Source organism: Lepisma saccharinum, chromosome 27 (assembly GCF_977018435.1).
Source record: "Lepisma saccharinum chromosome 27, izLepSacc3.1, whole genome shotgun sequence".
Lineage (NCBI taxonomy): Eukaryota > Metazoa > Arthropoda > Insecta > Zygentoma > Lepismatidae > Lepisma > Lepisma saccharinum.
The window spans coordinates 57,595,847-57,614,497 of NC_139255.1; the positions used below are offsets into that span (position 1 = coordinate 57,595,847).

The 18,651-nt window shown below is 36.1% G+C and overlaps 1 protein-coding gene across 9 annotated transcripts in view; it reads left to right on the forward strand.

Moving 5' to 3' along the window:
• Fak (protein tyrosine kinase 2 Fak) overlaps positions 1-18,651 on the forward strand; it is a 211,903-nt gene that overhangs the window by 161,131 nt on the left and 32,121 nt on the right. For 8 of the 9 annotated variants that reach the window (XM_083113124.1, XM_083113121.1, XM_083113122.1 and 5 more), the window contains 8 exons: positions 1,087-1,269; positions 2,885-3,101; positions 3,782-3,972; positions 9,409-9,613; positions 11,661-11,740; positions 12,416-12,873; positions 15,508-15,666; positions 16,479-16,667. In XM_083113124.1, the coding sequence (XP_082969250.1) occupies positions 1,087-1,269; positions 2,885-3,101; positions 3,782-3,972; positions 9,409-9,613; positions 11,661-11,740; positions 12,416-12,873; positions 15,508-15,666; positions 16,479-16,667 (1,682 nt within the window). The remainder of the gene's footprint in view (positions 1-1,086; positions 1,270-2,884; positions 3,102-3,781; positions 3,973-9,408; positions 9,614-11,660; positions 11,741-12,415; positions 12,874-15,507; positions 15,667-16,478; positions 16,668-18,651) is intronic. The other variant, XM_083113126.1, reaches the window with a different exon arrangement.

Sequence of the window (18,651 nt, forward strand, 5' to 3'; positions counted from 1 at the left end):
TATTCACGTCAATATCAGAGCACATGCTCACCACTGGAGTAAGCACTCACCGAGGGGATATATGCTCCTCGTGTTCTCAGCCCTTTTATTCATATGAAATGAAGTACATGCCAAAAACTTGTGAAGAGAGGAAGTGCTCAGTGTTATTCATACAACCCAAAGGATCAGGGTTTGAGTCTCAGCTGCAGGATGGGTGGGTGTTCCATTGTGTTTGTTCATTCCTCATATTGTGAAGAGTCAAGAAAGTGATGTTGCAGAACAAGAAATTCAATCAAATCCAGTCATCCTGAATGAGCTAACAGAGAAAGCACCCATGAAATTCTACTGGTAAGCTTTATTGTTACTGGGTCCAACCTTCATGGTGGAGTGGGTAGTATAGCCCACAATACCACACCAGGGGACCCAGGTTCGAATCGTGGCTGGATGATCTTTGTGAGTGTCTTTTCACCATAACATCATCACTCATCCTCATCTTCACAATTAGCCAAAAGTAGTGGAAAAATTAACCAAATCAATAAGCAATCAATAGAATTACAAGGTTTCAAATATTGCAGGTATGCATAATGATCTAAATTTTACACTATGTACAACTGATCTGTACTTCGGATGTCATGCTTGGTGAAGTATGCGGTATATGAAATGAGATTTTGTTTGAAAATTGTGATTTTAATCCTAAATTTGATTTAAAAACTGCACTTATTATGCAAGATGAACATATCCCTTCTAATAGTACATTTACGTAATTAACAGAGTATTAAGTTTATTCCTGTATAAAGGGTCCATTTTTGCTTCTCAAATATTTACACCAAAATTAATGAATTTTCCATGAATTGCATAACTTGCAGGATAATTCAAACTACCGAAAGTGTCTCATTCGTAAATAAACACTAAATTTCATTTGTAAGAGTCTTTGCAGTTTATTTCTCATCATTTTGTGACAAAACAGGGTAGGAAAATGCACCTCACACCTTTCTGAAACATGAAAAATTAACATTACAAAGTGTTATTTCGTATTTCGTGTTTTTGTCAAAAACTAAGTATGCATGCTTCTAGTAATCATTAATGGTACCTTAATATACTTTCCAGCTAAGGACTATGAATTACAACGTGATCAGATTGAGCTGGCAGAGATAATTGGAGACGGTCAGTTTGGAGACGTCCACAGAGGCACGTTCAAGACACGAGATGGACACCTCATTCCAGTCGCAGTGAAGACATGTAAAGTGGATGCGGATGCTGCAACTGCAGAGAAGTTCCTCGAGGAAGCATGTAAGATTTGTAGCAAAATGGTAGGGTGGTCTAGGTTCCATTAGTTTTGGTTTGGTTATGTATTTCTGCATGCAGTTTAAATTGAATGTAAAAAGTGAAATTTCACTTTGGAAAATCATGTTACTCTGTTACTTACTCATAGAGTTGAACCAATGTTGCATTCCTGATCAAGTACCAATATAAAATTAACCATAACCAACAAGCAGTATTTTACCAAATTCGTATAAAATTACAACTGTTGCTTGAAGAACAACTTTGTCCATTAATGCATTAATTAGGTGACTGCAACAGACTGTGCGTTAGAAAAATAATGCATGTTTAGACATTTATAATAACCCGTGGCACAACGGCCCATGAGGGCCAGGTCCTACTTACAGACTTCTACCTGCTGAGGTGGGAGATCATCGAACCAGTTACGGGGTGACGTGTGGTCAACATGAGAAACCCCCAGTTTGTAGCTCTCCCCTCATTCGTAGCTCTCCAATTTCCTCACGCTGGTGGGTGGCCATCGGTTGCATACTCGGGCTGAAATCTCGGGAGAAAAGGTGTTACACTTCCCCCAGGAGACTCAAACCTGAATCCCAAATCATAACGTCTTAGACCACACGGCCACGGTGTGGGACATGTTTAGACAATCACTTTACTAAACTAGGACTTGCAATTAATATTTTTATATATATATGTTTTAAATATTTTGATTGGTTGATTGATTGATTTAGTTTATTTTACTTCGTGTTTTGTGCCTCTTGGCTAATTTGTGAAGATGGGGATGAGTGATGAAATGGATGAATGGACATTCACAAACAACCAAGCCCAGCAGGATTCGAACCCGGGACCCTTGGCATCGCAGCGCAATGTGCGAACCACTCTGCCACAGTGTCCGGCTTTTTAAATATTAACAGCAGCTGCATGGTTATCGCTCTTGACTTTGGTGTGAATGGTCCTGGGTTCAATTCCTGGTGGGAGCTCCGAAATGTTGCCATCGTGAGGAATGAAGTAGAGGGCTCTGGTTTCCAAAGCCAGAAACAGTGGTGACTGAACTCGATGCTCTGACCACATGTCAGCCAATGGAAAAGCCACCCTGGCGGGCTCTGGCCCTTAGAGGGTTGTTGCGCCATGGAGTTAGTTTAGTTCTTTTCATTTTTTGATACATCAGATTGGAATATTATTGGTATGTGAGATAGTACCTTGTCAAGAAAGGAACAAGCTCGTATTAAAATCAGGACACAGGCATAAAGCACAACCAGCATTAGAAAAAGCCTACAAAGGTCTGTCAACAGTTTCACTATTATCGCATTTCCTTCATCAGAAAAAAAAACACTGGCAAAACTTTGTTTTTGTAAGTTTTTTCCCCTTTCCTTTTAACCTGACAATGGGGATGTGACACACCCTAAGAAATAGATAGCCCTTTTCAGCATCTTATTTTATGTGCTGTGAGATGCATTGGGTTTGAGTCCTAATTTTAATACAGTTGAAAGTAATTACATTAACTATTGCAATATTTTTCGCATGAATCTTGTTTGAAAACTTATTTTCTTTCTTTTCTGTTATTTTTTTTTCTTCATTCTGAAATGTGTACCTTGTCTTTTAATAAGCAACAAATTTTCAATTGCAGATATCATGCAACAGTTTGACCATCAACACATCATAAAACTGATCGGAATTTGTTCCGAGAGTCCGATATGCATTGTTATGGAACTGGCAAAGCTAGGTGAAATGCGTGCGTACCTGCAAAGTAACAAACATAGACTAGATTTAGCAACACTGCTTCTGTATACCTACCAGCTCAGTACTGCTCTCTCGTACCTCGAATCAAAAAAATTTGTACATAGGTAGGTTGAAGTTCATATATTTTAAATCTTTTTTACTGTGTACTGCAAGGTGCATTTTCTTTGTTATAGTACATTTATATCATTCGGTCTATTTGAAAGACAGTTTAGCTGATTTCGTAGATATTTGAAAAAGTCTTGTATATGTTTTGAAATTAAATGACAGTTTTTCAGTAAAAGGGGAATTGCAGATAGAATCAGTTTCATAGACATTTTTAGAATTTTTTTCTGATGCATTGAAAGTAATTAGGAATCTTGAATATTTCTTCAAGAAGTTTTCATTACTGCAATTATTTTTTATTCATCCAATGTAACATTTTGTTCTCATACCTTATCGATAAAAGAAATAAAAATTGTTGAAACTGCTTTATTTTATGTACTTTATTTAAATATAGTATGCCATTAAATATAATGGCAGATGGTACATATACAGTGAAACGATTTTTATATTTTTGTGTCTATGCCAACATAATAATAATAAACTGCATTTATTGAGTGACCATAGTTTGGTCTCAAGGACCACTTTACAACAAACTCGCGTCTGTAAAATTTTGGGAAAGAATTTTGTTTTTGTTGTATTTGAAGTGGGAAAAGTATCAGTACAATGCAGAGAAATGAAAAAATCTGGGAATGTTGTTTATATTAATAATTTTAGATTCTGAAGTGTTACTTCTCCTTTGCAGGGACATAGCAGCTCGTAATGTATTAGTCTCAAGTCATAACTGTGTGAAGTTGGCTGATTTTGGTCTCAGCAGATGGGTAGAGGACCAGAGCTATTACAAAGCCTCCAAGGGAAAGCTTCCCATAAAGTGGATGGCGCCAGAATCCATAAACTTCAGAAGGTTTACAACAGCCAGCGATGTGTGGATGTTTGGTAAGTTAAACTTGCATGTGTTGTATTGATATTTGTAAAATTGTTCGTTTTCTGTAGTAGGTGTAAACTTATTGGATGTATCCAAAGATTTATGGCACTTTGGAAATATGAGGAATTTTAAAATAGTATAGTCATTAATGCAATTACTTTGTAATAAAGGGGTTCAGGTTTGATTCTTCTGTTTTGGATCTCCCATTAAACTGTAGGTCATGCCAGTTATTCTATGTATGCATATTATGGATTTGAAACAAACATGGAAATATTTGTCACTTTATGTGTGAAACATTAAGAGTGCATCATATCACTGAAGTGAATGTGAAATACCTCCCCAATGGTATAGTTGTCGTCGTCACCTTGTAATCAAGGGGTGCTGGGTTTGATACCCAGTGGAGGCACATAGAGGTTTGGTGCTCATTTTAATCTATATATCCAGTCCCAATTGACCTTTCTGTGCATAAAGTGTACTTAAAACTAAACCCAAATGAATGGGCAAGCTTTTCATTTAAAATACAATTTTCATTTTCACATCCCCACAGAGTTGTAAATTATTGTTGAATAATAAAAGATAAGAAAGTTCATATGCTATCACAGTGAAGGAAACTTATGTCTCATAGTGAGAACAAATTTAGAATTGTAGTGAGCAGAATCAGGCTGTTACAATTACTTCCAAACACATTTTTGTTGTACATTGCTTTATAAAGTAGCTAGTCCGTTGATTTCATTGGTACTTAATATTTCACATCAAGGTGCTTTGATTTAAATCAGGTTGATTTAAATAGCGATTTAAATCACTAAGTAAATATGTACTTGTAATAATGTACATAAAGATTTTGTAGATATCATATTTTTTTTTTTTTTTTTTTTTTGGTGAAAGTACATTGATCTCGTAATCACTGAATGGTGTATATTAATTAGGCTCTAAGAAAGGAAACGAAAGGATACAACCTACTGATGGGGTGAAGCTCATTCGAAAGGAAATGTAATATGTAAACTGTAAACATACTTCAATTTTTCTTGATCTAAAATTCAATAATTTTTATGGGCAGAAATAGCAAACATTTTGTGTAGAAAAGTATACAAAATACTAATCATGTTATACTGTAAATTGTGTCACCATTAAACTGCAAATAAACATGGCAGCTGCCAAAATTTAGCTACAAAGACTTGAAAAAATATTTTAAGTTACATTTATAGAGTATATGCAGAATGTTTTATTTTGAGTGGGAGAGAAGTTACGGAAATTATTATAGTTCCATTAACACATCAAATCAACAAACCTATCCATAGTAGGTTCATGTATACAGTATCAAACCAACCTATCCATAGTAGGTTCATGTATACAGTATCAAACAAACCTATCCATAGTAGGTTCATGTATACAGTATCAAACAAACCTATCCATAGTAGGTTCATGTATACAGTATCAAACCAACCTATCCATAGTAGGTTCATGTATAGAGTATCAAACCAACCTATCCATAGTAGGTTCATGTATACAGTATCAAGCAAACCTATCCATAGTAGGTTCATGTATACAGTATCAAACCAACCTATCCATAGTAGGTTCATGTATACAGTATCAAACCAACCTATCCATAGTAGGTTCATGTATACAGTATCAAACCAACCTATCCATAGTAGGTTCATGTATACAGTATCAAACCAACCTATCCATAGTAGGTTCATGTATACAGTATCAAACCAACCTATCCATAGTAGGTTCATGTATACAGTATCAAACCAACCTATCCATAGTAGGTTCATGTATACAGTATCAAACCAACCTATCCATAGTAGGTTCATGTATACAGTATCAAACCAACCTATCCATAGTAGGTTCATGTATACAGTATCAAACCAACCTATCCATAGTAGGTTCATGTATAGAGTATCAAACAAACCTATCCATAGTAGGTTCATGTATAGAGTATCAAACAAACCTATCCATAGTAGGTTCATGTATAGAGTATCAAACAAACCTATCCATAGTAGGTTCATGTATAGAGTATCAAACCAACCTATCCATAGTAGGTTCATGTATACAGTATCAAACCAACCTATCCATAGTAGGTTCATGTATACAGTATCAAACCAACCTATCCATAGTAGGTTCATGTATACAGTATCAAACCAACCTATCCATAGTAGGTTCATGTATACAGTATCAAACCAACCTATCCATAGTAGGTTCATGTATACAGTATCAAACCAACCTATCCATAGTAGGTTCATGTATACAGTATCAAACAAACCTATCCATAGTAGGTTCATGTATACAGTATCAAACAAACCTATCCATAGTAGGTTCATGTATACAGTATCAAACCAACCTATCCATAGTAGGTTCATGTATACAGTATCAAACCAACCTATCCATAGTAGGTTCATGTATACAGTATCAAACCAACCTATCCATAGTAGGTTCATGTATACAGTATCAAACCAACCTGTCCATAGTAGGTTCATGTATACAGTATCAAACCAACCTATCCATAGTAGGTTCATGTATACAGTATCAAACCAACCTGTCCATAGTAGGTTCATGTATACAGTATCAAACCAACCTGTCCATAGTAGGTTCATGTATACAGTATCAAACCAACCTGTCCATAGTAGGTTCATGTATACAGTATCAAACCAACCTGTCCATAGTAGGTTCATGTATACAGTATCAAACCAACCTGTCCATAGTAGGTTCATGTATACAGTATCAAACCAACCTGTCCATAGTAGGTTCATGTATACAGTATCAAACCAACCTGTCCATAGTAGGTTCATGTATACAGTATCAAACCAACCTGTCCATAGTAGGTTCATGTATACAGTATCAAACCAACCTATCCATAGTAGGTTCATGTATACAGTATCAAACCAACCTATCCATAGTAGGTTCATGTATACAGTATCAAACCAACCTATCCATAGTAGGTTCATGTATACAGTATCAAACCAACCTATCCATAGTAGGTTCATGTATACAGTATCAAACCAACCTATCCATAGTAGGTTCATGTATACAGTATCAAACCAACCTATCCATAGTAGGTTCATGTATACAGTATCAAACCAACCTATCCATAGTAGGTTCATGTATACAGTATCAAACCAACCTATCCATAGTAGGTTCATGTATACAGTATCAAACCAACCTATCCATAGTAGGTTCATGTATACAGTATCAAACCAACCTATCCATAGTAGGTTCATGTATACAGTATCAAACCAACCTATCCATAGTAGGTTCATGTATACAGTATCAAACCAACCTATCCATAGTAGGTTCATGTATACAGTATCAAACCAACCTATCCATAGTAGGTTCATGTATACAGTATCAAACCAACCTATCCATAGTAGGTTCATGTATACAGTATCAAACCAACCTATCCATAGTAGGTTCATGTATACAGTATCAAACCAACCTATCCATAGTAGGTTCATGTATACAGTATCAAACCAACCTATCCATAGTAGGTTCATGTATACAGTATCAAACCAACCTATCCATAGTAGGTTCATGTATACAGTATCAAACCAACCTATCCATAGTAGGTTCATGTATACAGTATCAAACCAACCTATCCATAGTAGGTTCATGTATACAGTATCAAACCAACCTATCCATAGTAGGTTCATGTATACAGTATCAAACCAACCTATCCATAGTAGGTTCATGTATACAGTATCAAACCAACCTATCCATAGTAGGTTCATGTATACAGTATCAAACCAACCTATCCATAGTAGGTTCATGTATACAGTATCAAACCAACCTATCCATAGTAGGTTCATGTATACAGTATCAAACCAACCTATCCATAGTAGGTTCATGTATACAGTATCAAACCAACCTATCCATAGTAGGTTCATGTATACAGTATCAAACCAACCTATCCATAGTAGGTTCATGTATACAGTATCAAACCAACCTATCCATAGTAGGTTCATGTATACAGTATCAAACCAACCTATCCATAGTAGGTTCATGTATACAGTATCAAACCAACCTATCCATAGTAGGTTCATGTATACAGTATCAAACCAACCTATCCATAGTAGGTTCATGTATACAGTATCAAACCAACCTATCCATAGTAGGTTCATGTATACAGTATCAAACCAACCTATCCATAGTAGGTTCATGTATACAGTATCAAACCAACCTATCCATAGTAGGTTCATGTATACAGTATCAAACCAACCTATCCATAGTAGGTTCATGTATACAGTATCAAACCAACCTATCCATAGTAGGTTCATGTATACAGTATCAAACCAACCTATCCATAGTAGGTTCATGTATACAGTATCAAACCAACCTATCCATAGTAGGTTCATGTATACAGTATCAAACCAACCTATCCATAGTAGGTTCATGTATACAGTATCAAACCAACCTATCCATAGTAGGTTCATGTATACAGTATCAAACCAACCTATCCATAGTAGGTTCATGTATACAGTATCAAACCAACCTATCCATAGTAGGTTCATGTATACAGTATCAAACCAACCTATCCATAGTAGGTTCATGTATACAGTATCAAACAAACCTATCCATAGTAGGTTCATGTATACAGTATCAAACCAACCTATCCATAGTAGGTTCATGTATACAGTATCAGAAGACATAAAAGGGGGGGAACCCCCCAAAGCAGCCCTCCTCCACCTGCATACATTCATATACAATATCAGAAACAGAAAAATGAAATTTATACATATTTTTTTATTTGCTTTAATCAAACTGTTGAAATATTTTACAGGGCCGTTTAATAGAAAAAGCCTTTCTATAAGAGAACTTTAAACAACATATCCATACGTATGATGCCAAAAAACATTCAAGCAAGTTTAAGCAGGTTTTTTTTCTAAATAGAAAAAATCTGATTTAAATCACATGATTTTTATCCACTCTGTTTCAAACATAAAGTGACACACACTTCATAAGACCATGGTACACATAGATAGGCTGATTGGGACAGGACCTACAGTTTAATGTGGGATCAAACCTAATCCTGTTTATTATGAAATGGTTTCATTAACCAGTACATTATTTCGGAGATCCTTGTATATTTTCTAAAATACCATTGACAATCTTCTTGTAGTTGTAAATATTTTAATTGATGTTTTTGGCAATGAAAGATGCGGTAACAAATTAATGTACTTAAAGGGAAGTATTTATTTTCCTATTACTGTAATTTGGTGGTTAAGCACGTCAAGTCAAAATGACCGAACACCGAAGGTCCCAGGTTTGAATGCTGGCTTGGGTATCGATGTTCTTTATGAGTATCTTCTAATCAATTGCACATAGTCGTCACTTATCCTCATCACCGTGGTTATCCATGAATGGCAGAAAGGCAACGCTGTAAAGTAACATGTACAATACCACCCTATCCTAAGTTATTATGACAAATTATTTCTTTTTTCTCTATATTCCAGGTGTATGCATGTGGGAAATTCTTATGCTGGGTGTGAAACCATTTCAAGGAGTGAAAAACAATGATGTAATTGGTAAAATAGAAAATAGTGAAAGACTGGCCCTGCCTCCGAACTGTCCCCCACGGCTGTACAGTTTAATGTCACAATGTTGGTCGTATGAACCCTCCAAGAGGCCCAGCTTTAAGGATATCAAGGAAGTGCTCAAGTAAGTTTTGGCTCTAGATCATTTCAAATTTAATTGTTTTTTTTGCACAGCCATGTATTCCTTCACATCTACAGTGGAAATTCGATTTTATGTTCCCAGATTTTATATTTTCCCTTATTGTACATTCAATCTTTATCGCAATAGTGCAAAATGTTATAAATTTTCCAAGATTCCTGCAATTAAAGTTTTTTTCACTTCAATCCCCTGAAAAATATCGAATTAAGACTTCACTGTGTATATTTGTTCTGAAATTGATCAGGGAGAGAGTACAAGATGAAATCATTATCCCATTTCTGTCCTGATATGCAAACTGCATCATGTTAGAAACCTGTTTCGTTAAAAAAATGGAAATTTAGTGCATAAAATTTGTATAGCATGTAAGATCTCTAATAAAAATCTCACTTTCTCTGTGTTACCAGTGCGAAAAGTGAAGGGGGATGTGGGAGAGAGTATACCTCAGCTGGCACAATTTTCGCAAAGCATCCTCTAGCTATCACATTGTCACCATATTAAACCATAGGAACTCCCCCCCTCCCCCTCTGCTAACTATAAGGCTCAACCAAACATTCCCTCGGCTAGCATTTTCCACTTTAAGCACTGTGTCTTCCATTCATCAACCAACCGTAATAGAAAGAAAATAGAAATTCAATTAGAATTCTCACAATTTCAAGCCATTAACATTGGTCTCATCAGAAGTAAATTAAGACAGGAGATTAAAGTAATATAGCCGGAAAGTCTTATGAATAGTATTATTTGCATAATATGTCCTTTGTACACCATAAATATGTTTCATATAGCTAGTTCAACTGACCTTTCACAAATACTGTGTTAAAAAATCATCATCAATTTTACCGATACATTTTATTGACCAGTAACGGAGATTAATGCCACGCACACTAAAGACTTTCTTCTCTTATTACAATAAATTGCAGAGAACTGTAGGCGTAACTACGAGGGCCACTATTTATATTTTGAGCCTTGGCAACACTGATTGAAGTTAGGCATCCAAAATCAGTTGTTGTTCAAGAAAACATTGATGCTGTGCAAAACCTAATACTGCAAGATCGTCATGTGACATACTGTGAGATTGAGGCAACCATAGGCATTAGTTCCACCAGCATATATAAAATATTACATGATCATTTAGCTGTGAGAAAGGTATGTTCTCATTGGATCCCACACAATTTGACAAAAACTGAAAAAGACGCTCGCGTCAATTGGTGCAAACAAATGCTCAATAAATACAATCGTGGTGCTTCAAAAGACGTATATAAGATTGTAACAGGTGACGAATCATGGATATATGCATATGAGCCGGAACGTAAACAGCAGTCGACTGTATGGGTGTTTCAAGATGAACCCAATCCAACAAAAGTTGTTCGCGCTCGAAGCACATCGAAACAAATGGTCGCCTGTTTTTTCGGGAAAACTGGTCATGTGGCAACTGTGCCTTTAGAGGAACGTAGAACGGTCAACTCTGAATGGTACGCAACAATTTGTTTGCCAGAGGTCTTCGGTCAAATACGGAAAACAAACAAACGCCGTCGGATCATTCTTCATCAAGACAATGCCAGCTGTCACACATCTCGTCTAACAACCGACTTTACGAACAGTCAAAAAATCGAATTGATGGGTCATCCACCGTATAGTCCTGATTTGGCACCCAATGACTTCTTCTTGTTCCCGAATGTCAAGAATAAATTGCATGGACAACGATTTTCGTCGGCGGAAGACGCCGTTGATGCGTTGAAAAACCATATTATGGAGGTGTCTCAAGAAGATTGGAAAAACTGCTTTGGCAAATGGTTCGAACTAATGCAAAAGTGTATTGACCATAAAGGAGAATACTTCGAAAGACAATAAAGCAGTTTTCAATGCCAAATTCCTGTTTTTTCATTGTTAGGCTCAAAATATAAATAGTGACCCTCGTATTACTTGCAAAAAGTATCCCTTGGTGGAAAAGGAACATGATTCATATGTAGATTAGCAATACTTGTCTGAGACATTTAAGTGCATTGGAAAAATAGAACATGCTGTTGCCTTTCAGTGAAATTCTGCTCGAAGAGCGTCATCAGCAGCAAGAGACCATGAGAAGAGAGAACAGGAGAGTTCAGGCCATGTCTTGGAGTAAGTACCTTACTGTTTTACTTCATCATTATTTGTCTGGTAAATGTAATCAATTTTGAACCAGATAAATATCATGAATTGAAATGAATTGTTTAACCCTTAAACGCCGAGATGCAACGTGTGCGTCACATTTAGGTAAGGTTGCTAATGCCGAGATATGACATATATATGCCATATTTGTTTTGTTTTTTTCTAATTTTGGAACATACTATGACTACATAGGCTTGTAGCCTAATCTGTAGTGGAAAAAATTAGCTAAAATTTGTAGCTACGAAATTTTTTATTTAAAACCTTGCATAATTTTAAACTTCCTGCTGATTGTTGGGCCCTTATTGCCTTTTAAGGGTTAAATTGTTGATACATACACACATGCATGCGGAATGCAAAACAATGAGTACAATGCATTAAATTATCTGAGAACATGAAATAAATTAGTATATTTTGAGCTTATGTTCCATATTCTAGAAGTATCCAATTTTCTTTTTCAAATTTTCTAAATGTGTTCTTGCCATTGGTTACAACATCACTAAGCATAGTACTATTGAAAAGGCTGGTTCTTTTATGCATTCACAAGTAAAAAGAGATTGTAATTCATGTTACAAAGTTAGTCTGGAGGTAATTTTATATAACGTGGATTTTTTCTTCTGTGTGTAATTGAGATATTTTCCCCTCGAGGTTCCTTAGGTGCAGATGACCCTCCTCCCCCAAAACCTGCGAGGTTCCCAGTCGACCAGAATGTTGTTGGAACTCCGCCGGCACCATCCACGTACATCATTGCTCAGAACCCGGAAGTGTTGGCACAGCTGCTGCGGGAGAACGAAAGCCGAGGAGTGTGCCCTTCTGTGTACACCACTCCTGCATCGGCGTTCAACACTTTAACGGTAGATTTTGCGCAGCCGGTCGCTGTCGCTTCTCCAAAACGACGACCCAAAACCAAAGAGGTTGCTACGACAGGTAGCACACCGGAGGAAAAGCTGCCTGTGTCCTCGGGGGACCCTTGCACGTCCTCGTCCACAGGCACCATGAGTGCGAGCGACGGCACCATCTCTAGCATAGAGATGGAAGGGTCCTTCTCTCTAGGATCTGGCTCCACTGCTGTCTCTATTAGTGGTAGTGCGAGTGCTGAGATTCAGGTTTGGAATCTTAAAAACGTAGCAGTTTTAGTGCAACAGCTCTCAAAGAAGTTCGCATGGAAATTTCTTCCTTTTGTTTTTTTATTAGTGTTATTATTTAATTTGGAGCATGGCAAGCTTTTTATTTTATTTTTTTTAATTTATGCAAATTTTTAGGTGATTATTCCCTCTTTGGTTTTGAGTTTCTTGGTTTAGGTATTTTCATGAAGTAAGTTTTTATATATCAAGTTTATAAGTCAATAAATCTTTATTTCGTGATTTTTTAGCCTGAGAAGAATTCTGCAATTTAGCAATTTGTAATTACTACAGCATGTTCTACGCAATGATTAATGCACTTGTATGTTGCCTTAAGAAGACAAATGCTACACTAGCAAAAATGAACTGTGATGTAATTTTGTTTAGTAGCTTACTATTGCACCAGCATTGAGATTACATTTGTGTATCGGAATAGCTTTGATTGTATCTTAGTTTAGAATGTGAAGAAACACAGTATTTTTTCCAAAGTTTTACTAGCACATAAGTATGTAAATGTTTCACACATAAACTAGCTTTTTATTTTATGCAGTGCCAAAGTACGTCTGTGAAAATAGCTCCAATAGCTAATCAAGATCAGCATGTTTTGTCAATGTATTTACTGATTGGAGAGAATTGATTTCTTACTGCATAAATGCTTTTTTTTAAAGCTTGGAATGTTTCATCAATGAAAACTTTCGTAAGAAAAGATGTGTGATTATTATAATTGATTCTTGCAGATGAATAGCTTGATCAAAATATTGCATGGAAATTGTTGTTTGGCTTCATTGAAATTTACTGAGAATATAAATGTGGTCATATAACTTTTTATGTTTAATATAAAATCCAGAGTCGTAACTCCTGTATTTTTCAATGCAAACTGCATGTGGTTGATTCATGAAACATGAAAAACGAATTTTGTTTTTCCTTCATAATTGTGATTCTATTTTTAACCTGTCAAATTCTCTTATCATTAATTTGATCATCTGCATAACAAAATATAGCTAAAGTGTTCTTTGTGCCCTTAAGACCTATGGTGGGTGTGGAAGAAAGAAAGTTATATGGCCAGACACCATGCTCTAGCTGCCATTACCTTTTAGGTATCTGCTGATTGGAAGCAGAGTGGGTTCCAGAGCCACTTTATAAAGGGACATGGTTGGGAAAACTCTCGGGTGCAACAGATGTCCTGCTATTGTGCAGACTTGATTTAATTGCACATTTTGGATTTCAAATTGACAGGACTACCCAATTCTTTTGAACATGTAGTACTGTTCATAAAAAGCAAATACCACAACTGCAAGTTTATTTATTATTTTCACATGCATAATATCTGTTGACCACTTCCCTTACACTTTGTAAGAACTTTAATGTAAACTATGGCATATTTATGAAAAAGTGGGTATCAACTAAAATTTAAATAGCAATATGTTGTTACCTGGAAAAGTAGGCAGGTTAGAGGAATATCTGTACACAGAAAATTGCTTTGGTGTCGCATTTCATTCTGTAACCGGACTTCATTTTTCTTAACTTCAGGCATAGTTTTTGCTTTAAAGGAATACACAAAATTGTCGAAAGTAAACAAGTGTATTTAATTGGTTGGTACACTGGCTGAAAGAAAATGCACAGTTGTTTTTGACAGTATACGAGAATGTCTTCACACACAAAAGAGATAATTTCTGTTAAAATTAATTAAGAAATAAGGAATATTGATAAATAATATAATTGAATATACACAGCACAGAAATTGAAACAAAACCTTGCCAAAATTTCACAAACTTCTCTTTTGCATCATCAGGGAATGAAATTGTGAATGTGTTGTGTTGATGATGCAAACGAGAAGTCTGAAATTTTGGAAAAATTTTGTTTTGATTTCTGTATGAATTAGGGTTATACATGGAGGCACATATTTTTATATTTTTAGTAAATAAGAAAGCAAAATTTCGGTAGAAAAACGAAGTCAATTTCTGGTTCAAAAGCGGTAAATAAAATAAAATTTCAGTATTATAGCAGTGAAAAATTGGATCAAAAGCAGTATATAAAATGGCATTTTAGTTTTAAAATTGTTAATATAATCCTAAATTTGATTTAAAACTGCACTTATTACACAAAATAAACATATCCCTTCTAATAGCACATTTATGTAGTTACCAGAGTATTAAGTTTATTCTTCATATATGAAGGAGTCCATTTTTGTTTCTCAAATATTTACAGGAGAATTAAACAGTTTTCCGTGTGTTGCATAATGCTCAGGATAATTCAAACTTCGGAAAGTGTCGTGTTAGTATATAAACTCTACATTTCGTGTTAGGAGCCTATTTCATTTTGCAGTTCATTTCACATCATTTCATGACAAAACAGGGTAGAAAAATGCACCTCACACCTTTCAGATACACGAAAAATTAACATTACAATGTGTTATTACAAATTTCGTGTTTTCGTCAAAAACAAATTTTCATGCCTCTTATTATACATAAATAACATTAGGTTTACCTCTTCAATTTTCACGTCAACTTTAAACATTCTTGTTTAAAATATCAGATTGTAAGAAGAATTAGGCTTCGGTAAAGTGTACTGTCAATGTAAATGTGTACATACTTGATTGCATGCTTCCATTCTTTATAGAGTCGGAGCCAGTCACTGAACGATGACGACCAGCAGAGCGAGGACAATGAAACTCAGTCGCTTGAAATAGAACAGCAACTGTTGGAGCAGAAGTTACGGCAGCAGCAGCGTCAATCTGAAGAAGATAGCCGTTGGCTTGCAGAGGAAGAAACAAATTTGGTAAGCAAGACTCGTCGTCTGAAGACTAAAATATTCACTATTTGCTCTCTCTATTCTTTGCTTTCCTGAAAGAACCAACGTGCTGAATATGCTTTTACGTATATGACAACATTTTGCACCTAATGTCGTGATGATTGAAAATAACATTCTAGGATATACAGGGTGTCTCGTGTAACATTGCGACCTGAAATATTTTGTGAACAACAACAAATATTGAAAAACTGCTTTCGCAGATATGTAGGTATGAGAGGGGCTCATGAAATTAGTGGATACAATACGTTCAACTACGTAAGGAAGTACGATTTTCAACACAAAGTTAGTTTTCTTTTAATGGAAACCCCATTTTATTTTCAGCTCATTTGAAAGTATGAAAAAAAATATGAAGAATGGCGTTTGTTACATTGTAATACGTCAAGTAGATGAGAAATATTTCAGGTCGCAAAGTTAGATGAGACACCCTGTATACCTTACATTAAAATATGAGCGTAATTGTTTTCAGCAAGAAACAACTTGATATGAAACAAATTTAACTTGAAGGTCTGTATTTAAAAAAATACTAAGGTGCAAACTGACGAATACAAACTAAATATTGATATAAAGCTTACCGTTTACTGATATTCTACTGCTGCAGTATTAAATTACTAATGTTCCGTGAGTAAATCAAATTACTTTCACATCCTTAACCTTTTCTGATTCTTATGTTTCTGCATCTTGTGTGTCCGCATATTTTACGAACAATTGCTTACTAACAAGTGACAGGCTTTGTGAGCGTGCTTGCTTCTGTGATGCAGCTTGAATTAATTCCTTTGCAGAAGAAACGCTTGTCCATTGCCACCAGCCTTTCCGATCGCTCTGACACAGACTCCATCGAGGGCATCCTACCGGGCTCTCCTCTTGCTCACACGTTGCGAGATTCCCCTCCCAAAATTCCAGAGGAGAAGGACAGATCTTCAACGCCCCTCAGCAATGGATCGGGAGACGACCGCATCATTGTTGTTAAGGTAATTATGAGTTTAGTGTAAAATATTATCTTGCATAAAGTGAATCACAAGTTTTTTTGTCTTTTTAAACAGATGTAAGCCCTTGATCTATTAAAATGTGATTCATTATGACTCTAGGCTTACAATTCCATAATACAACTTTGTAATCAAGGGGTCCCGGGTTGTGGAAGCACATAGTGGTTCGGATCCCACTTTAAACTGTAGGTCCAGTCCCGATTAGCCTTACTGTGCATAAAATGGACTTAAAACACCAAATCAATCAATCAATCAAACCTTAATACAATTACAATTACCAGCCATTGTGTGGTGTAAGGGCTGACCTTTCCAAAGATACCCAAATGTCAACTTCCCTTTCACGTAGTACACCCTGTACTGCTTTATGCAGACTAGCAAGGCTCTGGTGTCTGGACACCCTGTATAATCCTCTGTGGGCTCATGTTGTGTTGTCCCTTCAGCCATCTCATGTTTGTGTTTAGCCAAAACTGGCAGAAAGACAAAGTAAAATAAACTAAATCAATCAATAAAAACCAACCATTGTAATTATTTGGTACGGTCAAGAAATAACCGGATTAATGCCGTGAAAAAGCGGAATAAAGTGACAGAGTGATGAAGCTTACTCAATATGTAGGCCAGGCTGGGGTACGCCACATGCAGGGAGTCGTAACGTACCCAATTTGCGTTACACGGTACGTTCCATTTTGTAGGAGGAAGAGTATGGTTCCACTGCTGGTACCCATGTAACGTAACGAAATGCAATATCTTATAGAGTGACGTTACAAGGAACGTAACAAAATGTATTATGGTAGATATTAACGTTATAAAGGAACGGAACGAAATGAGCACATTGGAACATAACGTAATATGCAATATGGTATATACTACCGTTACAAGTTACAAGGAACGTAGTAACGAAATGCAATATGGTATATACTAGCGTTACAAAAAAACGTAACGAAATGCAACATGGTAGTAAATAACGGTACATAGGAACGTAATGAATGCAATCCTCCGTAACGGAACGAAGTGAAAGGCAATATGGTTAATTAACGTTACATAGGAATGTAACAAAATGTAAACCACTGTAGCGGAACGGAACAAAATGCAGTTGGGTACATACCATCTGCATAAGGAACGTAAATAAATTCAGTATGGTAGATGTTAACGTTACAAGGAAAGAACAATTCACAAATGTTAGCTGGTAACGTTATAGGCGCGTGACAAATGTAATCTATTAAACATCAAGGAAGAAAAAGGAATAGCCAAAATCTCTTACCTTTCTTTTGAACATTGCGAAAAATAACTCAGTATATCGTATGGGATTAATGTGAAATAGCCGTTAAAAATATGGTTGTTTGTAAAAAAATGAATTTCAACCAGGGTTGATAAAGGGTCAGGAATTTTAAATCAATTCAATTCCGGTTCAGCAGGGAATATTAGCAAGCATAAATGGATCTGGACCGTAAAGAGCCTTTTTATGTTTAAAATATTTCAATTCGTTCCAGGAACATTTTCTCCGGATCAATTGAAATACGGCACAGGGACCTTCTTTCCGGATCAATTTAAAGACTGTCTAAGTTCCATATTGAAATGAAAGAATACGCAACTTGGACCGAATTAAAACTGTGCGATAAAGAAGGTTCCGGTCTTGTTGCGGAACCCAATAGAACCCATTAGAATTTATGGGTTCGTGGACGTTTAACAACCCTGATTTGAAAATTACATTTTTGGCTCGAAATTGAATACAGCTTCCAACTAGTGTAGAAATGAGTAGTCATAGACGTGCACACGGGGTGCAAAGGGGAGGGGGGCACATGCCCCACCCCCTAATCATTGACGTCTGCCGATATTTTCGACGCAGGGACAAGCAAGGTATTTTTCCATGGGGCATATTAACCAGATAATAGTGTTGCCCCCTCAAGAAACACCATTTGAATTCGAAATTATCGCATTCCTGCATTCCCATTATAATAAATTAATGTATATT